Genomic DNA, 19,294 nt, shown 5'->3' with positions numbered 1-19,294 from the left:
AGCTGTTTGCTGGGGCTGCAGTTACAAGAATGTGAGGCTATTTGCTGATTGTCTCGGAGACTACAATTTGAAAGAGGAAGTCTCATCAGAATAACTGTACAAGTTAATTTTAAGATGAAGTTGAAACTGAAATAAAAAGCTAAAAATCTAAGTAGTCTAAATTTTTGTTTTGATCAAATTTATTTTATATAGACACTGTAGTTTCTACAAACTCTGTGTAAAGTAATAATACAAGAGAATATAGAACCGCACAGTGTAACTGCTTTTGGTACAGGTTTTATCCCAGCTTGTAGCTGGATTCACAGCTACACTAGTACCGTGTATAATGTGTGCTGTGCTTAAGGATAAAGCATTTTTTTTGAATCTTTACTGTCTTATTGAGTTGTCCTTTCTTCAGCATAATTCTGGGTTGCATATCACTCTTTTTTTTAAAAAGTATAAAAAAAACAGCAATTTAACCATTATTTTGTTTATACAGTAGAACCTTGGTTTAAGAGTAACTTGGTTTGAGAGAGTTTTGCAAGACAAGAAAAGCTTTATACAAATTTGTAACTTGGTTTAAGAGCAATGCTTTGCAATAAGAGCAAATACCGTGCACACTTATGGTTTAGTCCTTTCACCGCGCTCTGACCCGCTCTGGAGGTAAATTTCTGTACATATGTCCTGTATACAGTATACCATTGCACAGTACAGTATATACTATATAACATATCTATCAATTTGCATTTGTGGATATGGTATTGTACTTTCTTATTGATAACTAGTAGAGCACATTGCTTGTATTGTTCCTCCTGCACACCAATAATTCTATTGTAAGCTAAAGTGTAGTTCAATTTGTTTTACATGATTTTACTGCACTGTACAGTATTTTATATTAGTGTACTGTAATAATTTTATATGAATACAGGACATTATTTTGTATTACTGTAATAAGTTTGTATAAATACAGTAAATATTTTTGGGTTGTGGAACAAATTGTCTGTGTTTCCATTATTTCCTATGGGAAAATTTGCTTTGATATAAGAGTAACTGGGTTTAAGAGCACACTCCCAGAACCAGTTATGCTCGTAATCCAAGGTTCCACTGTATTTACATTGTTTTCATTTGTTTTCATTGTGTTTACATGGTTGTTACATTGGGATCCCAGCTTTATGTAACAGCAGGCTCCTGGTGCACATGCCAAAGGCTCTTTCCTCGAGCTGTAGATGTGTAGCATGTTAAATAACACTTCACCACCACATGTATGTAGTATAATGAATAATGGGGTTATAAATTGTATCTTTCCTTTTATTTATATTCTTGACATGCCAGAAGTTCTGATTGATTCAGTTGCGAAGATCACCACCAATCACTGAAGCAAAGTGACAAAAACGTTAACTTTCAGCCTTGTGCTAGTATTGGGTCATTCGTGAACGATCCAAAACAAATAGCCGACTTGCTACTGTGATCGATGGGAGCCAGCACCGCAGTGAGAGCCACCAAATTCTCTTAATGGCTCTCACGGGGATAAAATTCCAGTGTTAGTTGGACAAAGCCCAGCCCACCTGAACGAAATCTTGCCCATTCCTCAATGTAATTGGCTAACTGCAAGTGGTCTTTGTTTTGTTTGTGGGAGGTCAGGGTTTTGGCTGCATTAATGTCATCTTATATATGTGTTCACCTGTGTTGAACACTTTTTTAATAGAGATCCATTTAAGAGCGAAAAGAACAGGCTCTTTTTAGTGAGTGAAGTTAAATGAGCCGGATCACCAAAAAGAGCCGGTTTGCCCATAACTACCTTGTACCCCTTTTATCATTATTATTATTTATTATTATAGCGCCATTTATTCCATGGCGCTTTACAAGTGAAAGAGGGTTTACATACAACAATCATTAACAGTACAAAACAGACTGGTATAGGAGGAGAGAGGACCCTGCCCGCGAGGGCTCACAGTCTACAGGGAATGGGTGATGGTACAGTAGGTGAGGACAGAGCTTGTTGTGCAGTGGTGTACTGGATTGAGGGCTATTGTAGGTTGTAGGCTTGTTGGAAGAGGTGGGTCTTGAGGTTCCTCTTGAAGCTTTCCACCTTCAGTTTTGATTGCCATCCTGGAGAATAAAATAGCAAATTGTCTCTTCAGAGAGAAAGAAGACTTGAACTCCATTGCCACCTATTGAAAGCAGTAATCCTAAGCAGCTGTCACTAAGCCCTAGATTAGTCATGGGTAGGGTCTATGAGACCCCCACAAGTACTAATCCCGTATTTGAAAAGAAATAAACACAAAAACAGAAATAATATTTTATTTCAACTAAAATGCAAAAAAGTACATAGGGTGCCTCTTATTTTGATACACAGCCAAGATAAGCGCATGGCTGGGGGCTGCAGCCTGTAGCCATCTGCTTTATCTGCGATGGGTATCACAATATGGGGGACCCTACATCAATTTTTTTAGTTATTTGTACACCACTATAGGGACACAGACAGAGTGAGTGATTCCAACCAATCAAACAGGGTGGGGGCGTGGTCTGACTGCAACCAATCACAGACCCCAGGACTGACGGAGGGTGGGAGAAGCAGTAAATATGTATGAGAGTTAATAAGCAGAACCTGAAGTAGTGTTACAGCCATAGCAAAGGTCGGTAAGTATAACGGTCCTGCTTTACTCCTTATTTTCTTTCTTTTAAAAAATTATCCAGGTAGCTGAATCTAAACAGTAACACACACTTCCCTGAGAAGTCTGTGTTTGGGGTCCATGCACGGACACTAGGCATCTGGTACAGACCCTGAATTTTACAGTTTGGTTTCACCCATCACTAATCATGACCAAAAATTTTGAGACTGACAAATTTTAGTTTTCAAAAACTTTGCTGCTTCATTGGTTTTATATACTTAGTCAAATGATTCTATGTTATACTGATTAATTTCATAAGTTTTATACCTTATATTGACAAATACATCAAGTTAATACAACAACTCAATATTTACAGTGTTGATCTACATTTTATAGACATCTTCAATTTGCCCTGGCAGCTGGATATCAGCTTTTGAGCCAAATCCTGTCTAATGGCAACCCATTCTTGCCTAATCAGTGCTTGGAGTTTATCACAATTGCTGTATTTTTGTTTGTCCACCTGGTTTTTGAGGATTGACCACAGGTTCTCAATGGGATTGAGATCTGGGGAGTCTACTAGCCATGGGCCCAAAATTTCAATGTTGTGTTCACCGAGCCACTTAATTATCACTTGTACCTTGTGGCATGGGTCTCCAACATGCTGGAAAAAGCATTGTTTATTACAAAATTCATCACAGCCCAGCATCTTACACGTTCTCTCCTTCGCTGCAGAGTGTCGCAAGCAGGAGCGATGCTGGACTGTGATGTGTGGTGAAACGCCACCCACAGCTCAGTCACTCAGGGAGACTGGGGCCGGCCTCAGTGATGTCGGGTCAACTGGAAGTTGACGTGACATCACTGGATCTCAGAGATGACGGAGCCCGGGGGTTACTTGATGGGGGATGAGCGGATCGCAATAGCGCCGCTCAGAGGCAGAATAGTACACAAGTATACAAGGTATTTGAGAAAAGCCTTTCCTATGAGTTTTACAGCAATGTGGCCACTTTTGCTGAGTAGTGAACCACCTCTTTAAGAACGGTGCTTTACATGGTAAGTGAGTGCACTAAATACTAATGCATGGTGCTACACATAATAAGGCTGCATTCCTATATCCATGTGAAGTGTTGGTGTGCTGTCTGATTTTTCTCTTGGACAGCACACAGACCCATTCAGTATGTCCTATTCCTCATAATTGACTCAGTACAAGACATGCTTGGAGTCTCATAAATTTCATTCTTGAACCATTATTTTCACAGGTATGTGAATGGATCTATGAAACTCCATGAGTCCTTGTGTCATGAGATAAAAAAAGTCTGCTAACACACGGACATATCACGCGAATGTGAGAATGTGGCCTAAGGTATTTAGCAAATAACAGTAGAAGTCCAATTCATACAGTACAGAAAAAATATTTTCATAAAGTGACTGACCACTGACCTCTCATCTGACTAGTTTTATTGTTTCTTTTCCCTCTGGTCACACCTTCTTGTCGACATGTTACCGCCACGACTCTCCTTTTCACACTGATCGCCAAAGCCCTAAAAATAACAAGGTCATATACATTGTATACATACATTTGCCTCTCAAATACATTTTTTCTCACACTGCACCCGTGAATACAAATATGAACCTCACCATTAATACACAATTAGCCACACACCATTCAAAATATAAAGTCATAAATAAGATAGCACTGTGCCCCCCCATTAAATATAATTTACACCACCAATAAATATAAATTAATCAGTCTTTGTGACTCACCCCCAATTAATTTTATGGCCATGTGCACACGTGTTTTTGTTGCGAAAAATACCCAGCATTTCACAGTACAAGAAAATGGACTGAAATTTCAGAAATCTCATGTACACATTGCTTTGTTTTTCCTTGTAGGATTACAGCAGATTCATATAAATTATTTCAGCATTTTTGCAGCGTATTTCACCAATACAAACAAGTGGGGGACAATATGCAACAAAAATACATGTAAAAAATGCATATTTTGTGTTATTCCTGCCAACACATTAAGATTTACAGCAGGCTATAAGTGTCATATAATGAATTGTAGGGCTGGGAAGGATGCTATCAGGGCCATGGGGTTGGTAGTAGGATATTATTAGGACCATATAATGAATTGTGGGGTGCAGGAGGATGCTATCAGGGCCATATCATAAATTGAATTGCATGGTGGGGGAGGATGCTATCAGGTACATATAATGAATTGTGGCATGGTGAGGATGCTATCAGGGCCATATAATGAATTGTGGGGTGTGGAGGAAGCTATCAGGGCCAGCTAACGAATTGTGGTGTGGGGGTGGATGCTATCAGGGCCATACAATGAATTGTGGGGTGAGGGAGGATGTTATAAGGGCTATATAATGAATTGTGGACTGATGCTATCAGGGTCATTTAATGAATTGTGGGATGGGGAGGAAACCATATGCAATACTAAAAACATCCCTTTTCCTATCCATGTCTCAAATATTTTGAGTATGGTACATAACAGCTAAATGCAGATTTTTGCATAAAATAATAAGCAACACAATTGCAACTTTTTAGTTAGAAAGCAAGCATAATTGAGTTGATAAACAGTAAAAAGCAACCAGACAAAGCAAGTAAATGGATGGCACAAAAATGTATTACAAGATATTGTTTCACTAGAAAACATCTGTAGAAAGCTAAATTACATTTTAAACATTTTTTTTTAAAGTCATGAATATGATATAGTCAGATGACTCCCACATGGCTGTGTAAAGTGCCATGTGGGCAAGGGATTGACTCTAGACTCCCCTTCACACTACATAAAAGATCTCTTCCTGGCTAGGTTTGTGGTTTTGTATAGTGTGGGCCATTCACCTGTGCAGCCCATATGTTGCCTCTGACATCAGCTGGCTAGGACCAAATAACAACTCCTTTCCACATGGAGACCACCAGTTCATTTCAAAGAACAGTACTTTAGTCAACGAGTCATTTTCATCAACAACTTCACACATCAGATATCGGGCACATATCTCCCAGCACGTTTCAATTGTATAAGGCATATTAAGACACATTCTCTGTTCCCATCAGGTTATTTCTGAGTTTACTGGTTTAGCACAACCCAGCCTAACGCTACAGTCGAATTTGTCATGGCCCCTTTCCCTTTCAGGGGTTCCATGTCTAGTTTTCTTGAAGATGAGAGGTTCAGGTGTTCTGTCACTATGGCCACAGTAGAGCCTTGTGCGCCCAAACGTTTCCGTATCCACGTCTCTTGTTCTCGTAGATGAAAGGGTTGCCACTGGTGCCAGAGTAGAGTCTTGTGTTCTTGGACGTTTGGGGAAAGTCATCTCTGCTCATGTCTAAGTTCTGACTCGTTACATTTTAGGCTTTAGTCCAAGTCGCTAATGTTCCGTTCTCCGTACCCTTCTATCTGGGGGTCACTTCATATGGAGACCAGTCTCTAACCTCAGTGTTGTCTAGCTTTCTGTGTCTTCGGTCAATACTGAAGGATCACGCTATCTCGACTCCAGTCTCCTTTCTTCTCTTTCTGCCACAAGTCACCCACTGTATGCGACGTTCATGACCTATAGATTATATACAGTGCTGGCCAAAAGTATTGGCACCCCTGCAATTCTGTCAGATAATACTCTGTTTCTTCCTGAAAATGATTGCAATCACACATTTTTTGGTATTATTATCTTCATTTATTTTGCTTGCAATGAAAAACCACAAAAAAGAATGAACCAAAAATCAAATCATTGATGATTTCACATAAAACTCCAAAAATGGCCCGGACAAAAGTATTGGCACCCTCAGCCTAATACTTAGCTGCACAACCTTTAGCCAAAATAACTGCAAACAACCGCTTCCGGTAACCATCAATGAGTTTCTTACAATGCTCTGCAGGAATTTTACACCATTCTTCTTAGGCAAACTGCTCCAGGTCCCTGAGATTTGAAGGGTGCCTTCTCCAAACTGCCATTGTGAGACCCAGCTTTGTAGGGCCCAGTGTGAGCTTTCTCACACTGGGCCCTACATTATGCTGCAAAATTTGATGGTAGTCTTCAGACTTCATAATGCCATGCACACGGTCAAGCAGTCCAGTGCCCGAGGCAACAAAGCAACCCCAAAACATCAGGGAACCTCCGCTATGTTTGACTGTAGGGACCGTGTTCTTTTCTTTGAATGCCTCTTTTTTTCCTGTAAACTCTATGTTGATACCTTTTCCCAAAAAAGCCAGGCTGGAGTTTGCCAAAACTTACCTGAGAAAGCCTAAAACGTTTAGGAAGAATATTCTCTGGTCAGATGAGACAAAAGTAGAGCTTTTTGGGAAAAGCCATCAACATAGAGTTTACAGGAAAAAAATGAGGCATTCAAAGAAAAGAACACAGTCCCTACAGTCAAACATAGCGGAGGTTCCCTGATGTTTTGGGGTTGCTTTGCTGCCTCTGGCACTGGACTGCTTGACCGTGTGCATGGCATTATGAAGTCTGAAGACTACCATCAAATTTTGCAGCATAATGTAGGGTCCAGTGTGAGAAAGCTGGGTCTCCCTCAGAGGTCATGGATCTTCCAGCAGGACAATGACCCAAAACACACTTCACAAAGCACTAGAAAATGGTTTGAGAGAAAGCACTGGGGACTACTAAAGTGGCCAGCAATGAGTCCAGACCTGAAACCCATAGAACACCTGTGGAGAGATCTCACAATGGCAGTTTGGAGAAGGCACCCTTCAAATCTCAGGGACCTGGAGTAGTTTGCCAAAGAAGAATGGTCTAAAATTCATGCAGAGCATTGTAAGAAACTCATTGATGGTTACCAGAAGCGGTTGTTCGCAGTTATTTTGGCTAAAGGTTGTGCAACCAAGTATTAGGCTGAGGGTGCCAATACTTTTGTCTGGGCCATTTTTGGAGTTTTATGTGAAATGATCAATGATTTGATTTTTGATTCATTCTTTTTTGTGGTTTTTCATTGCAAGCAAAATAAATGAAGATAATAATACCAAAAAATGTGTGATTGCAATCATTTTCAGGAAGAAACAGAGTATTATCCGACAGAATTGCAGGGGTGGTAATACTTTTGGCCAGCACTGTATGTCCATATCTATCGCACAGTTCATTAACTTTTCTAGAATGAACCATCTTTTACCCTATCAGCTAACCCCTCCCATTGTGGTCTAGTCCCAACTTTTAACTACTTTTTGCCCTACAGTCTGGCATCCACATAAACAAGTACTATGCAATATACATGGATGCATTATAACATATTACCGTATTACATATAGTCCTACTATTCATTACACATGAACACATTACAATGCCATCACAGTTTACATAAAATAATACACTCACAAGCAAAAGGGTAACAATGATAGTGAGATATGGAGCCTGAAAGTCAAAAGACGCAAGACACAATTTGCATTACACTACTACAATACAACAACACAATTGGTGTCTTCAAGGGAAGGAACGTGACAGCACCCAGTCCACTTCTTTACAGCTACAACAAACCTCAGTGAGTAAAATACTGACTAACACCAAGAAGGAAATATCCCCACCAAAAAATTACCAAGTCACAATACAAAATGATATAATAAAATACTATGAATGGTATAAAATAATCTAAATAGAAGAAAATATGATGCCGTTTCAGATATCCAAAATAAGCATATGTATCCCAATAAGGTTTATATCAATGTATACCCTGATAAAAACAGCAAACCAGCGGAACAAGTAAGGCTAATATATTCACATGGTCTTTCCTAAATTGCACACATTATTGGTATTTTTTTGTATCTATATCTTACTTTTAACTGTCTGAAAGTTAGCATTTAAAATCTACATATCTTATGAATAAGTATGGATTTGCAGAAAAATGTGCAATATTTTCTGGATTAAATCTCAATATATTTCTTTAGAGGTTGGTAGTCAAACGCCCTCTTGGTACTCCAAGTTCACTTTTAAACTTTTGTCAGGCATGGTGCAGAAATCAAAAAAGTTTTTGTGTGTTCTGTGATCAATATAACATATATGTCCAACAACATAGCCCATCAATGTCACCCATGCTATTTTCTTGTTATGATAGGTACCTAAGCACTGGAAACGGACAGTGGACTGTGTCCATGCCCTAAATGTTATTGTAGAGGCTTTACCATAAGTCTTGTCCACAGTTACTGTACATTTAATCAGTGTAGGGATTCTACTTGCTTTTAGCAAAAGGTAGCATTCACATAGGCACGCAGTTCCTTAGCCAAGCATGGTAGTTTATGGAAATTCATAAACTTCCGACAGAATGGAAAAACAAACAGCATAAAAAACTAAATAAACAGTTCATCTTCCCGCATATGCAGGATCACCCGTACAGATAAATGTTCAGCTCTCATTTGCAGGATTAATAATGTCAGGGTTTCTCCAAGACAGCACATAAGGTTCCACTCCCAGGCCCAGTATGCTTCACATTTGCTGGTTTCTTTCTCAGCTCCGAGAGCGGTCAAGCCCAGGCCGGCTATCCTGCATTAAACGGACATTTTTGCCTGGTCAGTAGCAGACTGCTCAGCCTCCATGCTGACTCTTGAAGTTCCATTCAGACAAACTTTGTCCCAGCTGCCACTTGCAGCTACCTCTCTGAGACTTACTCTCTATGCAGTGTCTATTCAGACAGACTGTCTCCGAGCTGCCACATGCAGCTCTCTCCCAGAGAAAGAACTCCCTCTCTTTGAGCAGCCCCTTTAGGGGAACACATGCCTGGTTCAATACAAAACACTTCAGGTGCATTTCCAATCAATATATGCAGAGCAAGGATTTAACCCTCACAACCCTAGCTTTGTAACATACCTGCAGAGCTAGAATTTAACCCTCACTGCCCTGGTTTCACTACATCAGACGTAATGAAATAACTTCATATGGTCACTGAGGATGGTGTAATGTGAGAACGGGTGATTTTGCAGTACACAAGCAGATTCTTTAAGTCTTGAGTATTAACACCATGATCCAAGCAATAATATACTTATCACCAGAAGAGGAAGAATATGAGACAAAATCATTATTTTGCAACTTGATATCCATCACACTTAAAGTGGGATGACAGAAAAATCTGAGTCATCTGTTGCATATTCCAGACATGGTTGGTCCATGCCGTCCAGCGATAAGGCAGCTTTATTACTCCCTGTAGACATCTCAAGCTGGAGAATTTTCGCAGTCATACCTCCTTGGGTTCCCTAGGACTGCTCAAATACTTGATGAAGCTGGAGTTTGTCCATAGTCTTGTATCACTCACTATGTATATAATGCCAAAAACAAAAGTTGTAACCCCTGAAGGGCTAGGCCTAGTTTGGTCTTAATATCCACCTATCTTTTTTTAATTATTATTTTGGCATTCTGTGGGCCATATTTTTTTGTGGTTGTTGATGTACCTACATGACAGGTTTTTTTTCCTGATGAGTTGTATTTGTCAGTGGCACCGCAGTGGGTTAACGTGCAGCGTAATACCTAACAATATTAAAAAAACAACATCAGTTCTGCTGTTGCATAATTTTATATTTTACACTATTCATTTGCTGCAGAAATACAGCGTTAACTTTATTCTGTATGACTGCATGATTATGGCAATACCAAATTTGCATAGCTTGATTTGTGTTTTTTTTTATTTTTTTTTACAATAAATACACTCTTTGAAAAAATAAAGTTTTTGTAGCTACATGTTCTGAGAGTAATAAGATAATATCTTTCTACTAAATGAGCTCTGTGAGGGCTTAGTGTTTGCAAGGCAGATTATAGATTTCATTAGTCCCATTTGTAGCACATTTTGATCACTTTTTATTCCACTTTTTATTCCACTTCTTAGAAAATGGAATTAACAAAACAGTATTTCTCAATTTAATTTATTTTAGCATTTAGTAAATTTGCTAAAATTCACATTTTTTTTCAGGTTCATTCCATTTGTATTTAGGTTTTTATGTTTTACCACTTTTGCTCACAAAAATCTCTTTTAAAAATATAATCTCACTATTTTCTGAAACATAACTTTTTTAGTACAGAATTATGTAGCACTTGTTTATTGCAGGACACATTTAACTGACGCCATGTTTGGGTACATATATACGGTACTTTTATAATATGTGTCAATTTCAATATTGTGATAAACAAGGGAGATGGTGCTCTGTGAGGTGGTTAAATAGTTAAATGGTGTTTATTGTGGCAGTATAAGGCCATGTGCCTATGAGAAAATGTACCTACGGAATTTTCTGCAGGTATTTCCGCAGGTTCACGCAGCAGCTCCCCGGATGGTGCAGCTATCCGTTATTGCGGATTTCAGGCAGAATTGTTGCGATAAACCTGCGGAAAATGGGCAGAATTCGAGCGTTATTCCTGCGGATTTTCCCCCCTGTATCTACATAGTAGAAGGGCAGCAAATCGCAGGAAAATCCGCATGAATAATTGACATGCAGTTCTTTGCGGCTGCGGGAAATCCGCACCATTTTCCGCAGCCACAAAATTCGCAGCAATGAACCAGCACTCCCCAAATTCCATAGGATAACATGGGGAGTGTCTGTACTTGCGCAAACCTGCGGATTTATCGGGAAAATCTAGAAAATCCACAGGTTTACCACCGCAAAATCCGCAGGTATTTTCTCGCGTGGGCACATGGCCTAATAGTGTGCGCATTTCCCCTCCTGTTCAGGTAACCAATCAGGTTTTGAGATGTATCGCTAGTGCATCGGATTTGGGATATAACGTGAGCGCAGTCCACTGTGGTGGACACAGCGCGTGTCTTATCCTGACGTACTAGCAATCCAAATATGAATACAATGATACCTAATTTATAACTTTTATATTTTACAGCATTTGCAAAGCAAAAGTCCAAAAGTAGTAAATTAACTTAATAAGAGCTTAGAATGTGAGAGCACATAAGCATGAGGATGTTTGCGTGTTAATATGCTATTTAATGGCCATTGCCCTGCATCATTGGTTGTGATGCGCGTTTCTGTGTCCGTTGTCACCACCTCTCAGACAGCGGGCTTAGGGTCAGTGTGCATGATCACCCTGTGGGCGTGCTAACATGCTAAGAGGGCAGAATGAGCACAAAGTTACTTATTTAAATGGATAAGAAAGCAATTCTGTGTTTGAGTCCTTAGGCTGCTTTCACATCAGCGTTTTTTTGCCGTATGGAAAAAAAACCGCATATGACCGGATCCTTTACAAATGCTTTGTCATTTCAATGCATTTGCTATGGAATCGCCGCAATATGCGTTCACTTGCAGTTGCGTGCGTCATACACTGGATCCGGTGAAATGCAGTATTTTATCTTTTTTTAAAAACGCTACTTGAAGCCCACGTCATTTTTTTTTTAAATTATTTAATGAAATTCATGAAACAATTAAAAAAAGGGCTTTCCTATATTTTTGGTTCCCAGCCGGGTATAAATAGGCAGCTGTGGTTTGGGGGCAGCCCATATCTGCCTGCTGTACCTGGCTAGCATACAAAAAATATGGCGAATCCCACGTCATTTTTTTTTAATTTTTTTTGGGGGGGGGTGAAGGCTTCCCTGGATCTTCCATGCGATGTATGCAGCAGGACACAGAACAAGTAATCGGCCAACACTGGAGTCCTCAGCTGATCTGAACTCAGCTGAACTCCAGACCACACGGCCCGCACTCGGTCACACGTGATTGGCAGCAGCCAGTGACTGCTGTTAACCTGTATCAATCGCAGCGTGTGTGGGCTGTGAGATCAGGAGTCAGCTGACTCCCGATCAGCTTTCTCTCTCTCTCCTCTCTCTTTCTCTCTCTCCTCTCTCTTTCTCTCCCTCCTCTCTCTTTCTCTCTCTCTCTCGTTCCGCTGACTCCCGATCACATGACTCCAATGCCCGCCCATAAACTGCAAGTGAAAGGATCCTGTAAAATAACACTTGCGCTTGCATGCATTCCACACTGAATCAACAAGATCCAGTCATCTGTGCTTTGCGTTTTTTTGACGTTCGTCAAGAAAACATCTGATGTGAAAGCAGCCGCCATCATCTATTAGAAGGACCTCATGTGTGGCACATTTAGGTGTTACTTCTGTCATCTGCAGACTATAGTATACTACATTTAGCTACGTCTAACATTAAATACAAGCATTGTCTAACTTATATACTAAAATATTAATGCCTTATGACTGTGCCTTTTCAATTGTAACTATATTCATAATAGTTTTTTTCTTACTTGTTTGTGTATACCAAAAGGAATAGTGATTCTTCTATTGGGATCTCTATGGATAAGGGAGGTATTTTAAGAGGATTGACCTCATGTTTCCAAAATGGAATACATATCATTGTTTCGCACTTCATGTAATGGGTAAAATCATGGCAGGCTGAAAATTTTTCATTCTGACCCAACCACAGGCAAAGAGGAACATAGCTGAAGTGACAGGTGACATTGTCCATTGCCGAGTCCAGTGATAAGCTTGGGCACATAAAAATAGACTCTATGATCTCATCAGCTTCTGAAAGCCAGTGAATCCAGCAGCTAGGCCAGGGGAGACAAAAGTGGGGACTTAAAAAGGCTTGTAGAAAGGGCAGCAGGGAGCTGGAGAGATTTCCTAACTTTGGTTTGGCTCCAGCTTTGAGAACATTTGTCCCTTGTCGTCTCTATATGGAACATTGTGACTCTAATGGTGTGTGTGACATGCCTGATTCACCGGTATCTTCCTACCACAGCACGGATAATCTCTATGCAGGTAATTCATGTCTACTAGTGTCCTATATCATACTGTCTTTTGATTACTTATTATTTGTGCCTACATGTTTTATGTCTACAGGGAACCTTATGTGATACGATATCACTTGAAACAAGGACATCTTGGGGTTTTCTTAGTGATTTGGCATGACCTGTTTTATGTCAGAGTAAAGTGATCATCTTGACAATTTGAAGAGCTTTGTAGGACACGTTTACGTAAAGTGGTCAGGTCGGCTACAATGATATTAACACTTCTTGGGTATTTTTTGTTTCATTGTGCTTACTAAATCCTTAATTAGGAGTAAGCAACACATTGATGGACTTTGTTTTCACTATGAAGGTTTCTACAATTAGTGGCTGGCAGCAACAAGCTAACAATCATTTTAACAGATGTACAAAAGCCAATACTGTTACTGTTGTAAAACATAGGAAAGGTTTAATTCCTTAATTTTTGAACAGGTTTACTAATTTTGTTATATTTTTATTCTAACATTGCAGTGAAATATAGAAGGGTAGGATAAGTTATCCCTCATTTTCTCTAGACTAAAGCTCTTCAGCTACACAATTTCTACATATTTTGTTAATTTTTTATATATATGATAGTCGCTATGGTCATAATTTTAATATTCTCAAATCTGGAATTTGTCAATAATGAATTATATGAAAGCCTTAAAAGAGCATTTTTAGTTGGAGAATACATTTGATAACTTGAGGATGACTCATGGTGAATATATATGTCTTGTTTAATTGCACAGAGGCAAATGGTTGTCTTTTAAGTATGAATTTTAAAATTCTCTTTTAAGATTTGTTGTACAGGCTATTTTTCATGCATTAGTAAAACATACAAGGAGCAGAGTTCTTGTGTAAAATCATCATGAGATGTGAATATAATTTCCGCAGCAATAAGTTCTCTATAATGTACTTTTGCAGTCAGGATGATGTGCAAAGTCCTAGTTGACCAGTTTCATATGTCAAAAATTATTATAGCATTGCTCATCGTTATGTGATATAAATACTTAATACCGTTCCCTCTTTAGTAATGTTAAGTATTGACAGTTATAGAAGGACACTTTAGTAGCAGGAAGTAACGGTAGTGCTGGACGGCGAAGAACACCAACTATACACTTAAACTTTTTAATCATATTGTAGGTATTCATGGTTCTTCACATAGTCTTACAAAAATTTGTATAAATGCTAATTTGGAAACATGAGTTGAAATTTCTGAGTTTTCTTTCTCTAACTCTCTTTTTTGTGTTGACTACATGTGTTTGTAACTACTGTAGATTAAACTATATGATTTATGTTTTCTTTTTTCTTTTGCAGAACTTAATCGAAGTGAGAGTGTGCAGGAGAAAAATGTCAAGGAGGCTAGAACCAAATGTAGAACAATTGCATCTCTGTTAACTGATGCTCCGAATCCTCACTCCAAGGGTGTTCTTATGTTCAAGAAGAGAAGACAAAGAGCAAAGAAATATACACTTGTGAGTTTTGGAAGTGTGGACGAAGATCGTTATATTGAAGACGAAGACGGGGTCCTTCCTACAAGTGAATCAGAATTTGATGAAGAAGGATTTTCTGATGCCCGTAGCCTAACAAATAATTCAGACTGGGACAGCACCTATATGGATATTGAAAAGCCCAAAATGGAACATGAGGCACAGGAAGAAAAAGGTCTGAGTGAGGCATCTGGAAAGGGAGCAGCATTGTTTGAATTGCAAAGGCAGAAATCTGAACAGGTGGCTGACAGTTCTCCCTCACAGAATCCGCAAGAGCATCATAAAACTCCAGTTGCTCCTCCTCGGAAATCAGTTGCTAATGGAAATACTGTTAACATGGTAAATTATGATAAAAGTCAAGAGATACGGAGCTTCGAGAATACTAAAGTGGCCAGCACACAGATATCTCTAACCCCTGCTCATTCTCAAGAGCCACAGTCTCCTGGTTCTGGAAATGTCATCTTCAACAGGTCAGCAAGACCGTTTACTCCAGGTCAAGTTGGACAGCGGACAATGGCTTCTTCAGTTGTGTTCAAGCCCTCCCCTCCCAAAAAAACTGAAAGCTTTCCTCTGCAAAATGTTGCGCCATCTCCATTCACCCCTCTTTTAGCTGACACAACTTTTAATATGCAAAAAACCCCTGTAAGTTCTGTTGCATCCCTTTATATACCAGCACCAGGGAAAGCAGTGACATCACCAGTAACTCAATACAATGAGAATCAAAAGGAGAACCTCTCAAACCCAACAACACCACGGACTACAACTGCTTCCATATATCTTTCATCTCCTTCTCGTCCATCAGAGCCTCATACTGTTAGTTCACAGGCAAATATATTAAAGTCTACTCCAGTGACTCCATCAACATCTACAGTGTCACAATTTATTAGTCCAGCACCCATTACACACACATATATATCACCAGTCACCCAAGTAAACCAGTCACCTGAGTCTGTAAATTCCAGAGAACAAAGGATCTCAGTACCCATAGGACGTACTGGCATCTTAAATGAAGCTCGAAGGAGAGGTGGCAAAAAGCAAATGTTTGTTAAAAAGGAAGAGAAAAAGTGTTTGCCAAACCCAGATCTCTTGTCAATGGTGAAGAATATAGATGAAAAACCTAAACAGGAGCAACATGGAGCAGGTTTTGAATCTGGCCCAGAAGAAGACTTCCTCAGCTTAGGAGCTGAGGCATGTAATTTTATGCAATCTTCAGCACGAAAATGTAAAGTTCCTCCACCTGTGGCTCCAAAACCTAGTTTTAAAACAACATCAGATCAACTTATAAATGGAAACCAAGATCTTCCTGAGTTAAAAGGTAAAGGAGCGGAACTCTTTGCAAAACGTCAAAGCCGTATGGACAAATTTGTAATTGACTCAGAAAATAGATCTAGCTCCAGGCCTAACTCAAGGCCAAGAACACCTTCACCAACACCATCTCTTCCATCATCTTGGAAATATTCACCTAATATTCGTGCACCACCTCCAATAGGATATAATCCACTGGTTTCACCATTCTGTCCATTAGCTGCATCAAAATCTCAAGGTGGCAAATTAGATAGCAAAGTTAAGAAAAGTGCCCCTGGCAAACCACGAATGCAAGCTATAGATTTTATGCGCCACCAACCTTACCAGCTAAATTCAGCAATGTTCTGTTTTGGGAATTCTCCTAATAGCCAGGATACTCAGAAAATGAATTCCACTCTAACTAGACAAGTTCCTGTGAAAATTGCTAGAGCACATGAGATTAAGCGATTCTCAACTCCTACTCCAATGTCTTCTTCAATTAACATGGCTCCTACAGTGTTAGCTCCTCGATCAGCAACAACACTTGCAGAACCAGTTTGGAGAACCGATATATCATGCCAGCCTATGCCAACCAATAATCCTGGGTCTGTGCCTTTTTACGCTCCCATCCAGGAGGTGCCACAGAAGAATCGGGAAGCTTCAGTCCTTAGTCCAATAAACTCATTTACCTCCCCTAGATCATCAATGTCTAAAATTCAGGTGCCAAAGCCAAGATTCTGTGCTGGAAAAACTGGAATGCAGGCCAATGTATGGAGACCAGCCAAAGTCCACTTCTGATCATTGAGATATACAGTAGTTATAGTGTTATCCACCAGTTGTTGAAAATGCTCTTGTGCTTACTGGCTTAGCCGTTTATTAATTTGTGTTTATAAAGCAACCATCATCCTTGCATTTTTCTCAGACTGTTATTGACTTGAAGAAAAAAAACCTGAGCAAAGAAAAAGTATTGAAAGAAGATTATGGTACGCTGTTTGATTGAATAAGAAAAAGACAATTGAAGAAAAGATATTCACAGAAGGCAAAATGTCTTGGCATAATTAAAACTGAAAAACGTTGAGGCAAAAAAGTTTGAAATTTACGAATGTAACAGAAATGTAATATGAGCATCTCTTTATGGAGCAAGCAAAGATGGGCAATATAATGGTGTAAAAGTAGAAGTTGGTTCGTTATAGGACTTGAAGATCCTTGAATGTGGGACATATTTTCTGTTGTACCACCGTCATACTCTAGGTGACAAATATAGAATTTCTTTACTTTAGCTACGTAAATGGCAGCATACAGTTTCTCTTTGCTGATTCTGGAAATCCTGGAATGTTCGGATAATATAATGATATTCTGGATTACATTACAATGTAGCCCTATTGCAATCAGAAATGAGAACTGCATGTTCATTTTCTTCCTGTAAAGTGTGCATGCCTATTGGACACATTTTCCGCAACACAATTATTTGGTTTGTTCACAAAATTTGTAGCGTAAATTTGTGTATAAAAGTGACTTTTTATCCCCCCAAAATTATTATTAAGATTTAGGCACACTCTTGTAGCATTAAAGTAAATGTGTTGGATGATATTGAGGTTTTCAGTTTAATGTAGAGGAAAACATTGTTACCATAATTCTTATGCTGACTTTTGTAACACAGCTTTGAAGCAACTTTTATTTGAAGTGATATACTTAGCTAAAATAAATTCACAGTAAAAGTATTGATGCCAGATCTTTATTTTCACCAATATTTACACAATTAATTTCCTTATTAACCTTTGCATCCTGAAACTACTAAATGTATTTGGTTTATGATTTGTATTCCTTCACAATAGGCATTATCGACCTGAATTTCATGACTAAAGGAGACTTATAGAGAGACATTTGGCATCATAAATTTACCTAGACTACAGTACTGCTCAATCTAAAGAGCCTGTGCACTAGTGGAGAGGGTGCGCGCACGCTTGGTGCCTGACTTGGATGGGCCCACTCAGAGCTACTTCTACCCTTAACGGTAAATCCAAAGAGAATTCCAGCAATCCAGTCCAAAGAAAATTTTCTTAAAAATATACAAATTTTTTATTTTTCAATCCATATTAAAAAAGGTGTATAACAGGGTCAACAATAGCCCACAAGAGGACACGTTTCGAATGTATAGTTCTTAATCTGTCTCTACTAAGAACTATGCCTTTTGAAACAAGTCCTCTTGTGGGCTATTGTTGATCCTGTTATGGACCTTTTTTAATATGGATTGAAAAATAAAAATTTGTATATTTTTAAGAAAATTTTCTTTGGACTGGATTGCTGGAATTCTCTTTGGATTTACTGTTCAAGCCTTGCCGACTTTTCCTCCGTGCACGGTCCAGAGCATAACGGTCTATATTGAGCAGGTGAGGCGGACAAATACCTTTTTCCTTTCTACCCTTAACTGTATACAGTTAAACTCTGCTGCAGAGCAAGAAGGAATAGTCTCCTTATACTGTTGCTTTCTGTTGTGTAAGTTGCAGATCACTTTCGGCTTGCAGCCTGCAGAACGGCAGATTCTAGGCGCAGTGACAAAATAACGTCAGATAATGTAGAGACTATAGCACATTTACTGTATAGAAAAAATGGAGAAAGTTCTTAGTGGTTTTTTAATGCTGCCAATGCAGAAAAAATTCCAAAGGGTATCAGTCCTAACGTTTCGACCTATGATAGGTCTTCCTCAAAGGATTTTATCTAATAGAACAACCATAAGTTGTAAATTGACACGGACAAATGTGTCAGATTACAAGTCAAACGCCTTAAATGTTCATATAAAATAATTTTTATGATCAAGTTGACAAGTCAGTAACTACAGTAGATCTATGGATGTTGCTGATAGGCAGATTCATATAGTGAATATATGTATACCTCTAGATGAATAGTTTATATCACCCTCAGGTCAAACAAATACCAGGAAAATTCTTCTTATCTTACCAAAGGTAAATTGCAACGATGGCCAAAGGCCACCACATATCAATGTATTATAGTTGTATTTTATGCACAAAATCCTATTAATGAAGCAAAATGGCATACACTGTACAATGGAGTGGTTCTACTGTGTTGAAAATAACATGGATCTCCTAATCCAGGACGTGCAGTGGTGGTGTAGGAGTCCTGGTCCAATGACATCTCTGCATTATTCTGCCTGGGACCTGCCGGTGTCTACCGCTGCACTACGCTGTTATATTATGTGAGAGCCATTATGTTAA

The 19,294-nt window shown here is 39.1% G+C and overlaps 1 protein-coding gene across 1 annotated transcript in view; it reads left to right on the top strand.

Annotated features, from left to right (window-relative positions):
* The window catches only part of SYNPO2L (synaptopodin 2 like), a 139,713-nt gene extending 121,931 nt beyond the window's left edge, over positions 1–17,782 (top strand). Inside the window, exon 4 of the mRNA XM_075348838.1 lies at positions 14,605–17,782. Within this exon, the coding sequence (XP_075204953.1) occupies positions 14,605–16,859 (2,255 nt within the window). The 3' untranslated portion in view covers positions 16,860–17,782. The remainder of the gene's footprint in view (positions 1–14,604) is intronic.
* Positions 17,783–19,294: the final 1,512 nt, after the last annotated feature.

Source organism: Anomaloglossus baeobatrachus, chromosome 5 (assembly GCF_048569485.1).
Source record: "Anomaloglossus baeobatrachus isolate aAnoBae1 chromosome 5, aAnoBae1.hap1, whole genome shotgun sequence".
NCBI lineage: Eukaryota > Metazoa > Chordata > Amphibia > Anura > Aromobatidae > Anomaloglossus > Anomaloglossus baeobatrachus.
This window is presented reverse-complemented; position numbering and strand designations above follow the sequence as displayed.